General features: G+C 45.3%; 1 protein-coding gene across 3 annotated transcripts in view; it reads right to left on the bottom strand.

Moving 5' to 3' along the window:
* Positions 1-17,460, bottom strand: part of IDNK (IDNK gluconokinase) — a 358,457-nt gene that overhangs the window by 39,129 nt on the left and 301,868 nt on the right. For all 3 annotated transcript variants that reach the window (XM_075828489.1, XM_075828496.1, XM_075828502.1), the window contains 2 exons: positions 7,585-7,710; positions 6,147-6,177 (listed from right to left, as the gene is read on the bottom strand). In XM_075828489.1, the coding sequence (XP_075684604.1) occupies positions 6,147-6,177; positions 7,585-7,622 (69 nt within the window). In that variant the 5' untranslated portion in view covers positions 7,623-7,710. The remainder of the gene's footprint in view (positions 1-6,146; positions 6,178-7,584; positions 7,711-17,460) is intronic.

The raw sequence follows: 17,460 nt of genomic DNA, 5'->3' as shown, positions 1-17,460 counted from the left end.
TGTTTGGGCACACTCTAGGGTTCAGAATGGAGGGAGCGCCATTTGGCTTTTGGAGTGTGGATTTTGCTTGGTAGTAGTTTTGTTTGGAGTTTTACTGGTATTTCAGTTTATAATGTGGGGGTACATGTAAGATGGGCAGAGTACATCAGGGGCATAGTCAGGTGGTATAATAACGGGGTAAAAAAAAGAATAAAATAATCCATAGATGTGTATTGCGCTGTGAAGCAATCCTTTATGCACAGGCCAGTGTCGCACTGATAAATGGTGTCCATTCTTATCCCCCTTTTGGTCCACACTCTGCACCTTTGCAGTTTGGGAAATTTTACTGGGAAAGTGTTGTCCTGGTATAATACGGGCACCCTAGCTTCCAGCAGATATGTTTGGGCCCTCCCCTTCCTGGTTCCCTAATTTTAGGGCCTTGATAAATCGCTTCTTGAAACAGAAGAAATGTTCCCTTCGGGCCTGCACAACTGCATATTTTTTATTTCCTGACTTATTGGAGCCTTAACTAATTCAATTTTTTCATAGACGTAGTGGCATGATGGCTGTTTTTTTTGTTGCGGGACGAGGTGTAGTTATTATTGGTACCATTTTGGGGTACATGCGACTTTTTGATCACTTTTTATCCTATTTTTTGAGAGGCAAGGTGACAAAAAAAAACAGCAATTCTGGAATAGCTATTTCGTTTTTATTTATACAGCGTTTTCCATGCGTTAGAAATGACATGTTAACTTTATTCTGCCGGTCAGTAGGATTCCCGCGATACCTAATTTAAAGCACTTTTTTATGTTTTACAACTTTTTGCACAATAAAATTTCTTTTGTAAAAAGAATGTATTATTTTTTCGCCATGTTTTGAGAACCATAGCTTTTACATTTTTTCATCGACGCAGCTGTATGAGGGCATGTTTTTTGCGAGACGAGCTATAGTTTTTATAGGCACCATTTTTGGATACATGCGACTTTTTGATCACTTTTTATTTTAATTTTTGTAGGGCAAAGTGACCAAAAAACAGAAATTTTGGGATTGTTTTTTACGTTTTCTATTTACGTCGTCCCCGCGTGCAATACATAACATAATATTTTTATATTTCTGGCCGTTACGGTCGTGGCAAAACCAAATATCTATGGTTTGTTTATTTTTTTTCAATAATAAAGGGCTTGAAAAGGGAAAAAGGGCGATAGTGTTTTATTTTATTACTTAAAACTTTTATTATATTTTTGACAACTTTTTTTTACACTTTTCTTTAGCCCCACTAGGGGACTTGAAGTTCCAACTGTCAGACTTTTTTCTAATACATTGCACTACCTATGTAGTCGATTAGGCTTTGCCTCTGGGCAGGGTCTAATCGGCTTCTGTAATGGCAGAGCAGGAGGCCATTGTTTGACCTCCTGTTGCCATAGCAGCAGTCAGCAGCCCTGCGATTGCAGGGCAGAGCTGCCGATTTGTTGCCAATTACTAAGATGCAGCGATCGCTTTCGATCGCTGCATCTAAGGGGTAAATGGCAGGGATCGGAGTTAGCTCCAGTTCCTGCCGTTACAGGTGGATGTCAGCTGTAACATACAGCTGACAACCACCACTGATGACACCGGCTCATCTCTTGAGCTAGGCAGACAGGGAGGCCACTATTAGCACTATTGGAGCTGCAAACCCCTTAAATGCAGCGATCGCTATTGACCGCTGCATTTAAGGGGTTAATGGAGAGGATCGAAGCTAACTTTGGTCCCCACCATTACAGCAAGATGTCAGCTGTAAGATACAGCTGACATCCGGGGATGAGGGCACTGACTCAGCTTCTGAGCTGGTGTCATCCATTTTTCATAAGTATACGACAATTTGAGGGAAGCACTGCCTTTCCATGACGTATACTTACGACAAATGTCGGGAAGGGGTTAAATGGCAGAAAAATTCTGTGTGTGAAGTGAAGTAACAGATTTTGGATCAGTTCTTTCTAAGGCTGGGTTCCCACATAGAGTAAATGCTGTGGAATTTCCACAGCATTTACCGTAGCAGCAAAGTGGATGAGATTTTGAAAATCGCATGCCCATGCTGCGAAAAGAAACATAGCGAAAACGTTAATAAATTGACCTGCGGTGCAGAATTTAAATCCGCAGCATGTCAATTTAGGCTGAGTTTTCCTTGCTTTTATATTGCGGGTTTTCCCTATGGAATTCAGTGGGGATGCAAAACCTGCAACAGAAAGCCAAGTGTGTAGGAGGGACTACCGCTGTCGGTACGCAATGAACGAGACACACCATCTTTTGTGCAACTTCTTTACTTCAGCGAGCAGATAACAATAAATTCTCTTCTATGGAGCAGACAGGAATCCTGAGGGTGAGGACTTCGATCCCGCTGGAAGTCCCCCGGAGAGAGGTTGTGCCTGACCCCACGTTGCCGGGCTTGGCTAAGGACACGCCGCTGTCAGTCACGGCGGGAGCTACCCGCTACTGGCAGCCTACCCTACGGTAGGAGTCACACTCTCGGCCCACGGGTCGCGTCGTGGGAATCAGCGACTAACGTACCTACTAGCACCATCACGGGTCCTTGCGGAGCTATCCGCTACCTTTCATGACAAACCCTCTCTCTCCTCAGTCGGTGGTCCGAATGGTGGACCCCCTAGGACGCAACTGAACCGGCGGGCTGGCGCTACGGTTTCCACACAGTCCAGCTAATAGTCCAATAAAGTCCCGCCAACCCGACCGTTCCTTCTGTCTGCTCCTGTTCCAAAAAGATTCATCAACAACAATTCCATGCAAGTATTACAGGCGGTGATTCATCAACAACAGTTCCATGCAAGGATTACAGGCGGGGATTCATCAACAACAGTTCCATGCAAGGGTTACAGTGGGTTACACTCTGGAGGACACGCTGGGACACTGGCACGGTTAATGAGGTGGCGAGCCTGTACTAGGCCTAATTCAGGCTACAACATCCAAGGATAGTTTAAGGCTAGTCTTTAACGTACTCTGTGACCAGAATAGACGAGGGGCGTACTACTCTTGGAGGGTCAGGATGTACTGCGGCTACTGGTACTTTCCCTGGGGAGGTCTGAGGGTCCTAGTTAGGGCTACGTGGTGTGGCTGGTACCTGTAGTGGATGCTGATGCTCCACTCCACTCCTGCTCCGGTCAGTCCTCCGTTTTGGCGCACCCCTGTTTGTCTCTCTCCACTGCAGGGAGGCATGTTCCTCCTGTAGATTCCCTGATGCTGCCACACTGCTTTCCCTCCTCTCTGCTGCTGCTGATCCGGCAGCCTCTATCGTCTCTCCTCTTGTTCCCACGCTGTCGGCTCCTCTCTCTCTTTCTGCCGGCCGGTCACCTGACCTTCTTCCTCCTCCGACCACTCGCTCCCGCTCTCTCTCCCTTGCTCCACCCCCTCTCTTCCCGCGCTCCCCTCCTCCTCTCTCCTCCTCTGTGCCAAGTCCCGGCATCGCGAGACTTTGCCCTGTTTCCTGTTGGGCGTATGCGTCATGGCTGTCGGCAGTGCGGCCGTTGCCATGACGCCCAAGACGCTCCTCCGTCCAGAGCCGAACTTCTGAGCCGCCCGACAAGCCCGTGTTCCTGCGTTGGCCCCCGGGGAGAGGTAAGTACGGGTGCACCCTTACAAGTGTAGCGACATTTGCGGCGGAATTGCAGGGATTCCACTGCATAAATCGCAACTCCGAAAAAAATTATTTATACTTACCAAGAACTCCCTGCTTTTTCCTCCAGTCCGGCCTCCTGCGATGACGTTTCAGCTAATCACAGGCTGCAGCGGTCACATGGGTTGCAGCGTCATCCAGGGAGGCTGGACCGGACAGCAAAGGAGGGATCCATCACCATGACAACAGCCGGAGTGAGTATGAACAATGTGGTGCGGTTTTTCGGATGGAATGTGCTGTGGATTCCAGGTCGCATATGCTGCGTAGTTTTACACAGCGTATCCGACCCGTGGGAACCCAGTCTAACTTTCCTCTTTCACTTTCTGCCAGAACTCTAGATATATTGTAGGCCTCGTCCTGGCAGTTCTATAGTTCTGTATTGTGAAATCTAATCACGCTAGTACTTTTAATGGAGATGTGTATTTGTCAATCCGCCAAACCGATTGTTTTGTGATACCGTGTATTGTGTTTATGCCAGTGAATTATACCATATAATTACATTTGATCTGGAATATGTGCAACTCCCCCTGAATAGATTGAAAGTAGGGAGTTTTTATTTATTAAAGCTATGGTTCGCTTTCATGAATTCTCTAATGTCCAGCTATTACATGAATCTTTCTCTTTAAAATTGGGAACGATTCAAGAAATTTAGAAGAACAAATTCCATATGGAATTTCTTTATTTTTTTTATATATTTTTTTTTTTATCTACAAAGGGTAAACTGTCCATATATTTTCTGATCACTGGAGTTAAGGAACATCTACTGTAGGTTTTACTTTACCCAGAGCATGAATGTCCATTAAAAAAAAAAATCACTGGTGATGATGTCATAGTAAGGGTGGATTTACACGAACGTGATATACGTCCGTGCAACGCGCGTGATTTTCACGCGCCTCGCACGGACCTATATTAGTCTATGGGGCCATGCAGACAGTCCGTGATTTTTACGCTGCGTAAAACTCACGACATGTCCTATATTTCTGCGTTTCTCACGCATCACGCACCCATTGAAGTCAATGGGTGCGTGAAAATCACGCGCACCACACGGAAGCACTTCCGTGGGACGTGCGTGATTCGCGCAACAGCAGTCAAAAGTATGATTGAAAACAGAAAAGCACCATGTGCTTTTCTGTTTACAAACATACGAACAGTGTCATAATGATGGCGGCTGCGCGAAACTCACGCAGCAGCGCATCATATGGTGATGACACACAAAGCTGTTAAGTGCCTTTTGCTCGCGCAAAACGGCGTGATTTTTTGCGCGCGCAAAACGCACACGCTCGTGTAAATCCGGCCTAATTGTTGCTTAAAACATAGTAAGGTCATGGGGTCATTGCAAGGTCATAGTAAGGTCAAGGGGTCTGTGGGGTTAGAATATAAAAGGGATGAGGGATCAGGTGCCTGAGCATTTGTCTTCCCTGACCTTGTGTGGAAATCTTAGACACCAACAAGGCCTTCGTCATAGTTGAGCTTGGGTACCACAAAATCACCAGATAACGCATACATTTTTGTTTGTATAATTTTATGCCATTTCTTACAGTTGCAAAAAAAAGTAATTCCCTGGATTTGTGCATTGGTTACTAATAAAATGTGGTCTGATTGTTATCTAAGTCACAATTATAGATAAACACAATCTAACTGAACTTATAACACACAAATACTTAGGGCGGATTTACACGAACGTGTAATACGTCCGTGCCACCCGAGTGTTTTTCACGCGTGTGGCACGGACCTATGCAAGTCTATGGGGCAGTGCAAACTGTCTGTGATTTTTGCGCAGCGTGAGTCCGCTGCGTAAAACTCACGACAGGTCCGATATTTCGTTGTTTTTCGCGCATCACGCACGCATTGAAGTCAATGGGAGCGTGAAAATCACACACGCCCCACGGAAGCACTTCCGTGGGACGTGCGTTATTAGCGCCACAGCAGTAAAATAATGAATGTAAACAGAAAAGCACCACGTGCTTTTCTGTTTACAAACATCCAAACGGAGTGTCATAATGATGGCGGCTGCGTGAAAAGCACGCAGCCGCGCACCATATGAACATGACACACGGAGCTGTTAAGTGCCTTTTGCGCACGCAAAACGCCGTGTTTTTTGCGTGCGCAAAACGCACATGCTCGTGTAAATCCCCCCTTATACTGTTCATGTCTTTTATTGAGCACATGGAGTAAACATTTGTTTTTTAATGGAACATTTACTTTCCCATTCATTCATTTCATTCTAGACAGTGTATTTCATTCACATGACAAAAAACATTAATAAAAAAATGCCCTACTAAGGCTTCGTTCACATATCCATTCGGGCTCTATTCTGACGTTCCGTCTGAGGTTTCCGTAAGAATAGAGCCCTGACTGACACAAAGTGTCATTAGGGCTCTATTCTGACGGAAACCTACGGCGGAACGTCAGAATAGAGCCCGAACGGATATGTGAACGAAGCCTATTATATCCCCGTTTGGGGGTTATGTTGATAAATTGCTTTGTAATACAACAATAAACATACCTGATCAGCCAGAAGAGATCCTACTTCAGTTCTGTGTAAAGACACAAAAAAACAGACTGAAACACCCTGTACCTGTTAAAATATATGCAATGCTTTGTGAACACTAAGGCCAGGTTCCCACAGCTCGGATAAGCTGCGTAAAAGCGGACAGCAGCGGTAGAAAAAAAGATTCATATTTTGCCGTCCGGTCCGGCCTCTCTAGATGATACACTGCAGCCCATGTGACCGCTGCAGTCTGTGATTGTCTGCAGCGGTCACATGGGATGAAAAAGCAGGGAGTTCTGGCTAAGTATAATTTAATATTTTTTTCAGAGTTGTGACCTTTGCGGCCGAATCTCCCAAAAGTTGCCATTTGTTGCTGGTTTTTTATCCCCATTGAATTCAATAGGGAAAACCCACAAATGAAAAGCAATGAAAACACAGCATAAATTGACATGCTGTGGATTTAAATTCCACACCGCAGGTCCATTTCTTAACGTTTTTGCTGCGTTTGTTTTCCGCAGTGTGGGCATGAGATTTTCAAAATCGCATCCACTTTGCTGCTACTGTAAATCCTGTGGAATTTCTTCACAGAATTCTGTTGCGGAAATTCTGCAGCGTTTACGCTACATGGGAACCTAGCCTAAAGAAAGAGAAGGAGAAAGTGAAACCGTATGGTTGGGTTAAAATTAGCTATTTTTCGGTGCTTTTATGCTGTGTTCAAACCTTATTTTGTGCATGTTCAGGATATACATCGGAAATGCTGCCAATGTATATCACAAACATGTCCATAGGGTATAATAGGCCTAAAAAGTAACCTTTTGGAATTATATGCGTCGGTATGCCCTTTTTTCACTGTATTAAAAGCATAGTTGACTATGATATCACAGAAAAAATGTATACATATGGCATACAATTACATACGTGGAGTTTTAATTCTAAGGCTATATTCAGTTGGCTGTAAAGCAGGTTCTATTGTGATCTCAATTGAACAGCGGAGAGTGTGGATTTTGCGGTCCTAGCATGTAAAACTAAAACATCCAGATGTTAAGCCAAGTCATGTGAGTCAATGGAAAAAAATTAATTTGCAGTCACATAATTGTGGTTTGTTTTTTTCAGAAGTTTAGTGTCTTGTCTGTGCTGAATGCAGATACCGTAAATTTTTCCATAGCAACCGTTCTGTGAATGTTTCCTAGAACCGGGAATTCATACAACAAATTTTATAGTAAAACACACTGTGATCCTGTATAAATTCAGCCTAATGTGCTCAATTCCCAGGCCACAATGTGAACTTTCACTAGATACATGAGAGTTGCCGCCTTCCAGTGTACACATGGGAGTAGCCTTTGTCCTCTTTCTCCTCTGTCATCAGAACAAAGCAGATTTGCCGTGTCAGATTCCTCTTTATTGCCTGTGTAATGCTAAGTACAGCTGCTCTATACAAAGAGAATATACCTACTTCCCAGATCCGCTCACTCCCATCACCACGAGTATCATAACTTCTCAGAATCTAGTTGCCACCAGGCAGTGACAATGTGATCCCCTCCTCAGCTCTTGCCGTTGTATACTGAGGCCACACAGAGCACTGCAATATGACAGGGAAGAAAATAACACGTCATCATTGTTTAGTCATTTTCCCCCTTGTACTGCTATTTGTTCTCATAGGCAATCATTATGTCAATTATTAAAGCATTAAGCAACATGAAAGAACTATAACTCACAATGTTACATAAAAGTTATTAAACTGAAAAATATTAACATTTTACAGGAATAAATTTATTTATATCAGTATCGTAAACTCAACAGAAAAGAAGCAAGAGTAGACCGCAGGAGTAGAAAGTCTACCTCTAAGGAGACATTTAAGTTGTTGTGATTGCAATATTCCCCTACCGAAAAGCAGACAAAGGAAGCCACGAGATTCCTAACAGATCTAGGATGGATCATTAGTCAGGAGAAGTCCTATCTAACTCCCTCTACAGTCTGCCAATTTCTGGGCTTTGTGGTGAATACCGAGACAATGACGCGGAGTCTGCCTGTCCCCAGAGAGGGCAGAATCAATCAGGACACAGGTCTTCTTGGGCCCACCCAACTTCTCTTCATGGCCGATGGCCCAATTTACATCACGTGGACGGCTTACCTGGGGAGGAGACAGCACGAGAACACCCATGCGCGTGGGAAATTTAAAATGGAGACAGGAGATCAAAGCAGTATCGGTCTTAAAGGAACAGTGTCATGGCAAATAATTTTTTTATATGTTAAAGATGTTAGTGCTTTAATAAAAACGTTTTTATTCATTTGTGTGTTTGTGTTTTACTTTTTCTTATTTTTACACTTTTTCTTCCCTATGGGGGCTGCCATTTTTTGTTCCATTTCTGTGTGTGTCGATTAACGACACACACAGACATGGAATACGGCAGCCACAGTCCCATAGGGACTGCGAACGGCTCCCGTCCCATTGACTGCCGTGTACGGCGTCTGTGTGGGAACTGCGCATGCGCCGCTCCCACACAGTCCTATTCGAAATTGGCGCCGTCCGGCGCCATTTTCCTGTGGACCGGAAGTCGCGGCCGGACAGTAATATTACTACTTCCGGTCGCGGCTTCCGGACTTGTGCACATGGAACAGCGGCAGCAAACGGAGCGGACGGGCCGGAGGGAGCCACGGCGGCAGGAGCAGGTAAGAGATTTCAATGTATGTTAGTGTTTGTGTGTGTTTACTACTGTATGTAAACCTACTACACTGTGGGTTACCTCAAAAAATGGCGACACACAGTGTAGGAGGTTAAACCTTTCAAACCCCTCGTTTATCCCGGCACTAGCCAGGATAAAGGAGGAGGGGATGCTGAGAGCTCACTAGAGCGAGGGCTTTTTACCCAATTTTGCAATGCTGCAATTTTGGGAATAGCTCCATCTAGTGACCAAAAATGGGTAGTATTATAAATTAGAAATAATTTATAATATTTCCTGGCTCGTGCCAAAAAAAAAAAAAAAATTTGAACAATGTTTAATCACCCACACACTAAATGTTTAATTTTTTTTAAAAAAACATGTTTTTCTGGCAACACATTCCCTTTAAGCAAAGCAGGACAATGACTAATTGTCCTGCTTTGTTGTGAGGCCGTTACTCATGACAAGGCTGTGTCTCTACAGCCCTGGCTCATGAGACATTATTTATATATATATATATATATATATATATATATATATATATAGGGAACACTTCCCTTTACTATCCCCCTGTTGTAGGAGACTCGACAATGCAATTTGGGGAAGTGTTTGTGGGGTTGTAATTACCCCCTCAACCTCCCTGGTTACTGGTAATGGTCTGAGATGGAAGGAAGTATACCTTGGAGTTAGGTACACGACATCACCTATCTCCTCAAGGACACCTTCCCGCCCGTCCTCAGACTCAGGAGTCTAGTGTCCATAGAATGAAGCTAAAACAAAACCTTATAGTCCCTTATAGTCCCCATAGAACGAAGCCTCAAAGTCCATAAAACAAAGTTGAAATAAAATAAAACGAAGCCTCAAAGTCCATCAAACGAACGAAGCTCATACGAAACCTCAGAGTCCATCAACCTCAGAGTCCTTGTTCTTTCTTGCTCTTAGAGGCGTCAATGAGTCGTTCCAGCGGCCGATCCAATTTTAACATGCCGACCCGTGTAAGGCTACTTATGCCCTCACACGGTTAGCCTTGGAATGGCTTAGTCCTTCATTTCGGCTCAATACACAGTCCGTTATTTTTCCAACTCTTCCAAGCACCTTGATTGAAAATGAAACAATCTTTGTGGGCCGATACCCAGGTCACTATCATGGCAGGTTAACATCCCTGAGGAGGAGGTGATGTCTCAGTACCCAAATCTAATTGTGGGGTGGAGCATCGCCTTCCATTTCCCCTCTAATATTCAATCCATCATCAAATGGACCATACCAGTTCTAAGGTTGAGGTGGCAATTACCTACAAGGGTGTTTGTTCCTTACCTGTCCCTAACGGTTCCTACACACTATCCAATCATACAAAAATATTCCCCCCAAACCATAGGTATATGTACATATAGAGATTCATTCTCAAACAGCATCTCACACTTGTAACGTCTATGGCCACGGCCCGTCATTCGGTCGTTAACCCCGACGGCCGTGGCCATGGACAGCTTACCTCCCTGCAGCGTCGTCCCCCAGTCAGGCGCCGGCACTCACTTCCGGATTCCGAGTGTCTCCGGCGAGTGCGCGCGCCCGCGCGTGCACGGCCTTAAAGGGCCAGTGCGCGCGTTTTTGCAGTAAAACTGCAATCTGGCCCAGGATGCCCTGGGCTATAAAAATGGCTCTGCCCTCTTGCCCTTTGCCAGAGTGTTGTTAGTTTTCCATTGTTCGTCTTGCTTATGGTCTCCCAGTGTCTTCCAGCCTCCTAGTGTACCTTGCTCCTGTATCCCGTATCCTGTTTCCGTGCTACCTAGCGCTATTGCCGTGCTGTGCTACCTGCCGCGCTACAGTCTACGCTGCCCTGCTACGCCTCACCGAACGACTTCCCGCCGCCTGGTCCTGTACGTGTCCGCCTCGCCACTGCCTACGATTGCCTCAGGTACTCTCGCTGAACCATTGAACTGTGTACTCCAGCAAGGGAAACTAAATCTCGTTTACCTCGTAATCTCACGAGATTACGCGTGGCTTGCTGTAATCTCACAGAAAAGATTCAGAAGTGTCAGGATTCTGAATACACATGACGTCCAGGCTGGATTTCATGTGTATTCATTATCAGGACACTTGTGTATGTGGCTGAACATCGTTCTAGTAAGAACACTATGTGCTGTGTAAATGAATGGAGAGGAATGTATGACGCTGACTGGTCACTGAATGGTCAGCGTCATACACGTAAACACGCCCAGTTAAAAACACAATACACGCCCAGTTGGACATACGAAAAAAAACACGCCCAGTTGTCCATTTCAAAGCTCATTTGCATATATATAAAATAGCTCATAACTTGGCCAAAAATGAACGTTTTTAAAAAAAACAAAAACGGTACTGTTATCTACATTGCAGCGCCGATCACATGCAATAGGAGATAGGGATTTGAGAATCTGGTGACAGAGCCTCTTTAAACACTAAAGCATCAGCCATACTTTTATTCGCTGTATTTAATTGCACTCACATTAGGCCTCAGATTAAATGGTGTTACCTGTCTGAACCTCCCAGGTCTGGGTGCACAGTATAACATAAAACACTACAACGTGAACTTATTGTCACGAAGGGTCTGTGGACTCACTGGGCCGTACCGTCTTGGCGGTAAGGCAGCTGGCCAACAGGACGCAGGTCAAAGTCTATAGTTCGTATAGGGTACCTGTGGCAGCTCGGACAGTAGCAAGGCAGGCTTGGCAGGAACTTGGCAGCAGGAGGACGTCAGGTGTGGAGAAGCAGGACAGGCGTGGAATACAGCACAGCACGACTACAGCTCAGCACGGAACTAGATCAGGATAGAAGTATAGGATACAGGAACAGGAACACTGGGAGCAGGAAACACTAGGGGGCCATATGCAAGACAGACTAGAAAAACAAAACAAAGCTCAGGCATAGAACTAGGGGGCTGGACCCCTCTTATAGTCCAGAGTACTCATGGGTCAAAGTTCATGAACGAGGTCCGGTGCGCGCGCTGCCCCTTTAAGAGCGGGCACCCTATGGGATCCAGCAGTGGTGAGTAGACGCGAGCGCTGGCTTCTCCTGAGGAGGAGGCTGGGGCCAGCACTTGCCGACTCGTGGCTGCGGCTGTCAGGGGGAGAACGGAGCTGACAGCCCGCAGCCACGGACATGAAACTTATGTACTTGCCCGCATCTCTCTACCTGAGTTCACAGTATAATAACAATTTCAATGTTACATAGTTACATAGTTAGTATGGTTGAAAAAAGACACATGTCTATCAAGTTCAACCAAGGAATGGGAAAGTGTAGGGAAAAATGTCTACACATAGGAGCTAATATTTTTTTGTTCTAGGAAATTATCTAAGCCTTTTTTAAAGCCATCTACTGTCCCTGCTGTGACCAGCAACTGCGGTGACTATTCCATAGATTCACAGTTCTCACAGTAAAGAAGGCTTGTCGCCTCTGCAGGTTGAACCTTTTTTTCTCCAGACGGAGGGAGTGTCCCCTTGTTTTTTCAGGGGGTTTTACTTGGAACAGGATTTCACCATATTTTTTGTATGGGCCATTCATATATTTATATAAGTTAATCATGTCCCCCCTTAGTCGTCTCTTTTCAAGGCTAAGTAGGTTTAATTTTTTTAATCTTTCCTCATAACTTAGATTCTCCATGCCCCTTATTAGCTTCGTTGCTCTTCTTTATATTTTTTCCAACTTCAGGGCATCCTCTCTATGAACTGGAGCCCAGAACTGAACTGTATATTCTAGATGAGGCCTCGCTAATGCTTTGTAAAGTGGTAATATTATATCCCTGTCCCGCAAGTCCATGCCCCTTTTAATACACGACAACATCTTTCTGGCTTTTGAAGCAGCTGTTTGACATTGCATGCTGTTATTTAGTTTATGATCTACAAGCCCACCCAGATCCTTCGCAACAAGTGACTCCCCCAGTATAGCTCCCCCTAGGACATATGATGCATGCAGATTGTTGGTACCCAGATGCATAATTTTACAATTATCTACATTAAACTTCATTTGCCAAGTGGATGCCCAAACACTTACTGTGTTCAAATCAGCTTGCAATTTACAAACATCTTCCATAGACTGAACAATACCTCATAGCTTGGTGTCATCTGCAAAAATATAAAAAGTGCTATTAATCCCATCCTCTATATCAGGGGTCTCAAGCACGCAGCCCGCGGCCGCATGCGACCCCTGAGGCTGTCATCTGCGGCCCGCGGGACACAGAGCCGCTAGTACAGGCTCTGCTCCGGGACTCTGTGGAATTCCCTGACATCGCAGTCCATATATGCACAGTGTTGTCAGGGTCTTCCCCAGAGCGGAGTCCCGGGCAGAGCGCTAGTACAGGCTCTGCTCCGGGACTCTGTGGAATTCCCTGACATCGCTGTCCATATATGGACAGTGTTGTCAGGGTCTTCCCCAGAGCGGAGTCCCGGGCAGAGCGCTAGTACAGGCTCTGCTCCGGGACTCTGTGGAATTCCCTGACATCGCTGCCCATATATGGACAGTGTTGTCAGGGTCTTCCCCAGAGCGGAGTCCCGGGCAGAGCGCTAATACAGGCTTTGCTCCGGGACTCTGTGGAATTCCCTGATATCGCTGTCCATACATGTCTTCCCCAGAGTGGAGTCCTGGGCAGAGGGCTAGTATAGGCTCTGCTCCGGGATTCTGTGGAATTCCCTGACATCGCTGTCCATATACGGACAGTGTTGTCAGGGTCTTCCCCAGAGCGGAGTCCCGGGCAGAGCGCTAGTACAGCGTTATCAGGGTCTTTGCCAGAGCGGAGTCCTGGGCAGAGCGCTAGTACAGGCTCTGCTCTGGGACTCTGTGGAATACCCTGACATCCCTAAGTACTCTCCCCTGCAGAGTACTAGAAGCGGCTCTGCTCCGGGACTCTCTGGGCAAGCCCCTGACATCACTGTCCATATATGCCACTGTGGCAGCATCTACAGAGGGCACTGTGGCAGCATTTACAGAGGACACTGTGGCAACATCTACAGAGGGCACTGTGGCATTATCTATGGGTGGGTGTGTGGCAGTATCTACAGAGGGCACTGTGACAGCATCTACAGAGGGCACCGTGCCAGCATCTACAGAGGGCACTGTGGCAGCATCTACTGAGGGCACTGTGGCATTATCTATGGGTGGGTGTGTGGCAGTGTCTACAGAGGGCACTGTGACAGCATCTACAGAGGGCACTGTGGCAGCATCTACAGAGGGCACTGTGGCAGCATCTACAGAGGGCACTGTGGCAGCATCTACAGAGGGCACTGTGGCAGCATCTACAGAGGGCACTGTGGCAGCATCTACAGAGGGCACTGTGGCAGCATCTACAGAGGGCACTGTGGCAGCATCTACAGAGGGCACTGTGGCAGCATCTACAGAGGGCACTGTGGCAGCATCTACAGAGGGCACTGTGGCAGCATCTACAGAGGGCACTGTGGCAGCATCTACAGAGGGCACTGTGGCAGCATCTACAGAGGGCACTGTGGCAGCATCTACAGAGGGCACTGTGGCAGCATCTACAGAGGGCACTGTGGCAGTATCTACAGAGGGCACTGTAGCAGTATCTACAGAGGGCACTGTAGCAGTATCTACAGAGGGCACTGTGGCATTATCTATGGGTGGGTGTGTGGCAATATCTACAGAGGGCACTGTAGCAGTATCTACAGAGGGCACTGTGGCATTATCTATGGGTGGGTGTGTGGCAATATCTACAGAGGGCACAGTGGCAGTATCTACAGAGGGCACTGTGGCATTCTCTATGGGTGTGTGTGTGTGTGTGTGTGTGTGTGTGTGGCAGCATCTACAGAGGGCACTTTGGCAGTATCTACAGAGGACACTGTGGCATTATCTAGGGGTGTGTGGCATTATCTACCGATGGCACTGTGGCATTATCTACTGAGGGCACTGTGGCAGTATCTACAGAGTGCACTGCGGCAGTATCTACAGAGGGCACTGTGGCAGTATCTTAAAAGCGGCTGCCCAATCTTGACATTTGTGTGTCTGCCAAACGCTGCCAAATGAGCCGCCGGACTGCATTTAGCGTAACTTAAAGAGGCTCTGTCACCAGATTTTGCAGCCCCTATCTGCTATTGCAGCAGATAGGCGCTGCAATGTAGATTACAGTAACGTTTTTATTTTTAAAAAACGAGCATTTTTGGCCAAGTTATGACCATTTTTGTAGTTATGCAAATGAGGCTTGCAAAAGTCCAAGTGGGCGTGTTTAAAAGTAAAAGTCCAAGTGGGCGTGTATTATGTGCGTACATCTGGGCGTTTTTAATACTTTTACTAGCTGGGCGCTCTGATGAGAAGTATCATCCACTTCTCTTCAGAACGCCCAGCTTCTGGCAGTGCAGATCTGTGACGTCACTCACAGGTCCTGCATCGTGTCGGACACATCGGCACCAGAGGCTTCAGTTGATTCTGCAGCAGCCTCGGCGTTAGCAGGTAAGTCAATGTAGCTACTTACCTGCAAACGCTGATGCTGCTGCAGAATCAACTGTAGCCTCAGGTGCCGATGTGTCCTCGCTCGTCTGACACGATGCAGGACCTGTGAGTGACGTCACAGCAGTGATCAGGCAGAAGCTGGGCGTTCTGAAGAGAAGTGGATGATACTTGTCATCAGAGCGCCCAGCTAGTAAAAGTATTAAAAACGCCCCGATGTACGCACATAATACACGCCCACTTGGACTTTTGCAAGCCTCATTTGCATAACTACAAAAATGGTCATAACTTGGCCAAAAATGCTCGTTTTTTAAAAATAAAAACGTTACTGTAATCTACATTGCAGCGCCTATCTGCTGCAATAGCAGATAGGGGTTGCAAAATCTGGTGACAGAGCCTCTTTAAACTGGAAAACTGGATTGTTGAAATGCGGCCTGTCAACTTCTAATTTTTTCTATATGTGGCCCACTTACCCAGCCGAGTTTGAGACCCCTGCTCTATATCATTAATAAATAAGTTGAATAATAGTGGTCCCAGCACGGAACCCTGGGGTACACCACTTATTACCGGGGACCATTCAGAGTAGGAATCATTGACCACAACTCTCTGGATACGGTCCTTGAGCCAATTCTCAATCCAATTACAAACTATACTTTCTAAACCTATAGTCCTTAATTTACCTATTAGACGTTTATGAGGGACAGTGTCAAATGCCTCTGCAAAGTCCAAAAATACTATATCCACAGCGGCTTCTGCTCACCTCTTCATAAAAACAAATCAGGTTGGTTTGCCAACTTCTGTCCTTAGTAAAACCGTGCCGGCTGTCACTTATAATACTATTTTTTGTCACATAATCCTGAATATAGTCTCTCAATAGCCCCTCAAACATTTTCTCCACGATGGATGTTAAGCTTACTGGTATATAATTACCCTGGGAAGACCTAGAGCCCTTTTTGAAAATAGGCACCGCATTTGCCCTGCGCCAGTCCCTTGGCACTATACCAGTCACTAGAGAATCTCTAAATCTTATGAAGAGGGGGACAGAAATAACTGAACTAAGCTCTTTAAGAACTCTAGGGTGTAACCCATCTGGTCTTGGGGCCTTGTGTACATTTATTTTATTTAACTTAGCTTGGACCATATCTACACATTCAGCCAATTCAGTATATCAACTGATATATTAACAGCACTGGCTACATCAGCTGCTCTTTCTTCTGTTGTATATACAGAGCTAAAGGACCCCTTTAGTAACTCTGCCATCTCTTGATCCCCTGTGACCAACTCCCCTTTACCGCTATTTAGGGGTCCTACATGTTCAGACCTTGGCTTTTTTGCATTTACATACTTGATTTTTAGATTTTTTTGGGGAGATTTGTTTTACTATCATTAGCCACATGCCTTTCATTTTGTATTTTTGCTGATTTTATTACCTTTTTACAGATTTTATTAAGCTCTTTATAATTTACAAAGGCTACAGCTGTACCCTCAGATTTGTATTTTTCAAATGTCCTTTATTTGTCATATATTTCCCTTTTTACAGAAGGTGTAAGCCATGTGGGGTTTAATTTTAGTCGTTTATACTTGTTACCTATAGGAACAAATTTTGCACTATAATTACCCGAAGTAGATTTTAAAACCTCCCATTTCTCATTTGTACCATTATTTGACATTAGTTCTTCCCAGTCTATATCCTGAATTGCAGCGCTCATCCTGGGGAAATTGGCCTTCTTAAAATTAAGTGTTTTTGCCCTTCCAGCCTGTGTTTGTTTTTTACAGTATAGGTAAAATTTAACTACGGTATATTGTGATCACTGTTACCGAGATTTTCACGAACATATCCTAACTAGAGAGCAATTAAAAAATTTTGCGACTATAGATGTAAATGCGTTAACAAGCAAATACACCACTTTTCAATGTCTGATTCTGTAGTTATTGGAGTGGCTTTCTTATTATGTATTATAAATATAGGCAACACCCATATAGTATAAATACATATTACTGATAACCAGGGATAAACCACAATAGAATCTGCAAAGAAACCACAAAATGAAAACATAAATGAAAACAAAAAGGACAACTGGGGACAAACACAACAGATCATAAACACACATTACAGACATAACACCTGACTGAACATGCAATTTATGGCCAACTTCCTAAAGTCCTCCTTAGTTGTGGTTGGTCATTTAGACCCTTGAGTATGTGGCGGAGCACATAAGGCTGTAAGGAGACTCTTACGC

This window comes from Rhinoderma darwinii, chromosome 1 (assembly GCF_050947455.1).
Source record: "Rhinoderma darwinii isolate aRhiDar2 chromosome 1, aRhiDar2.hap1, whole genome shotgun sequence".
In the NCBI taxonomy this organism is placed as follows: domain Eukaryota; kingdom Metazoa; phylum Chordata; class Amphibia; order Anura; family Rhinodermatidae; genus Rhinoderma; species Rhinoderma darwinii.
This window is presented reverse-complemented; position numbering and strand designations above follow the sequence as displayed.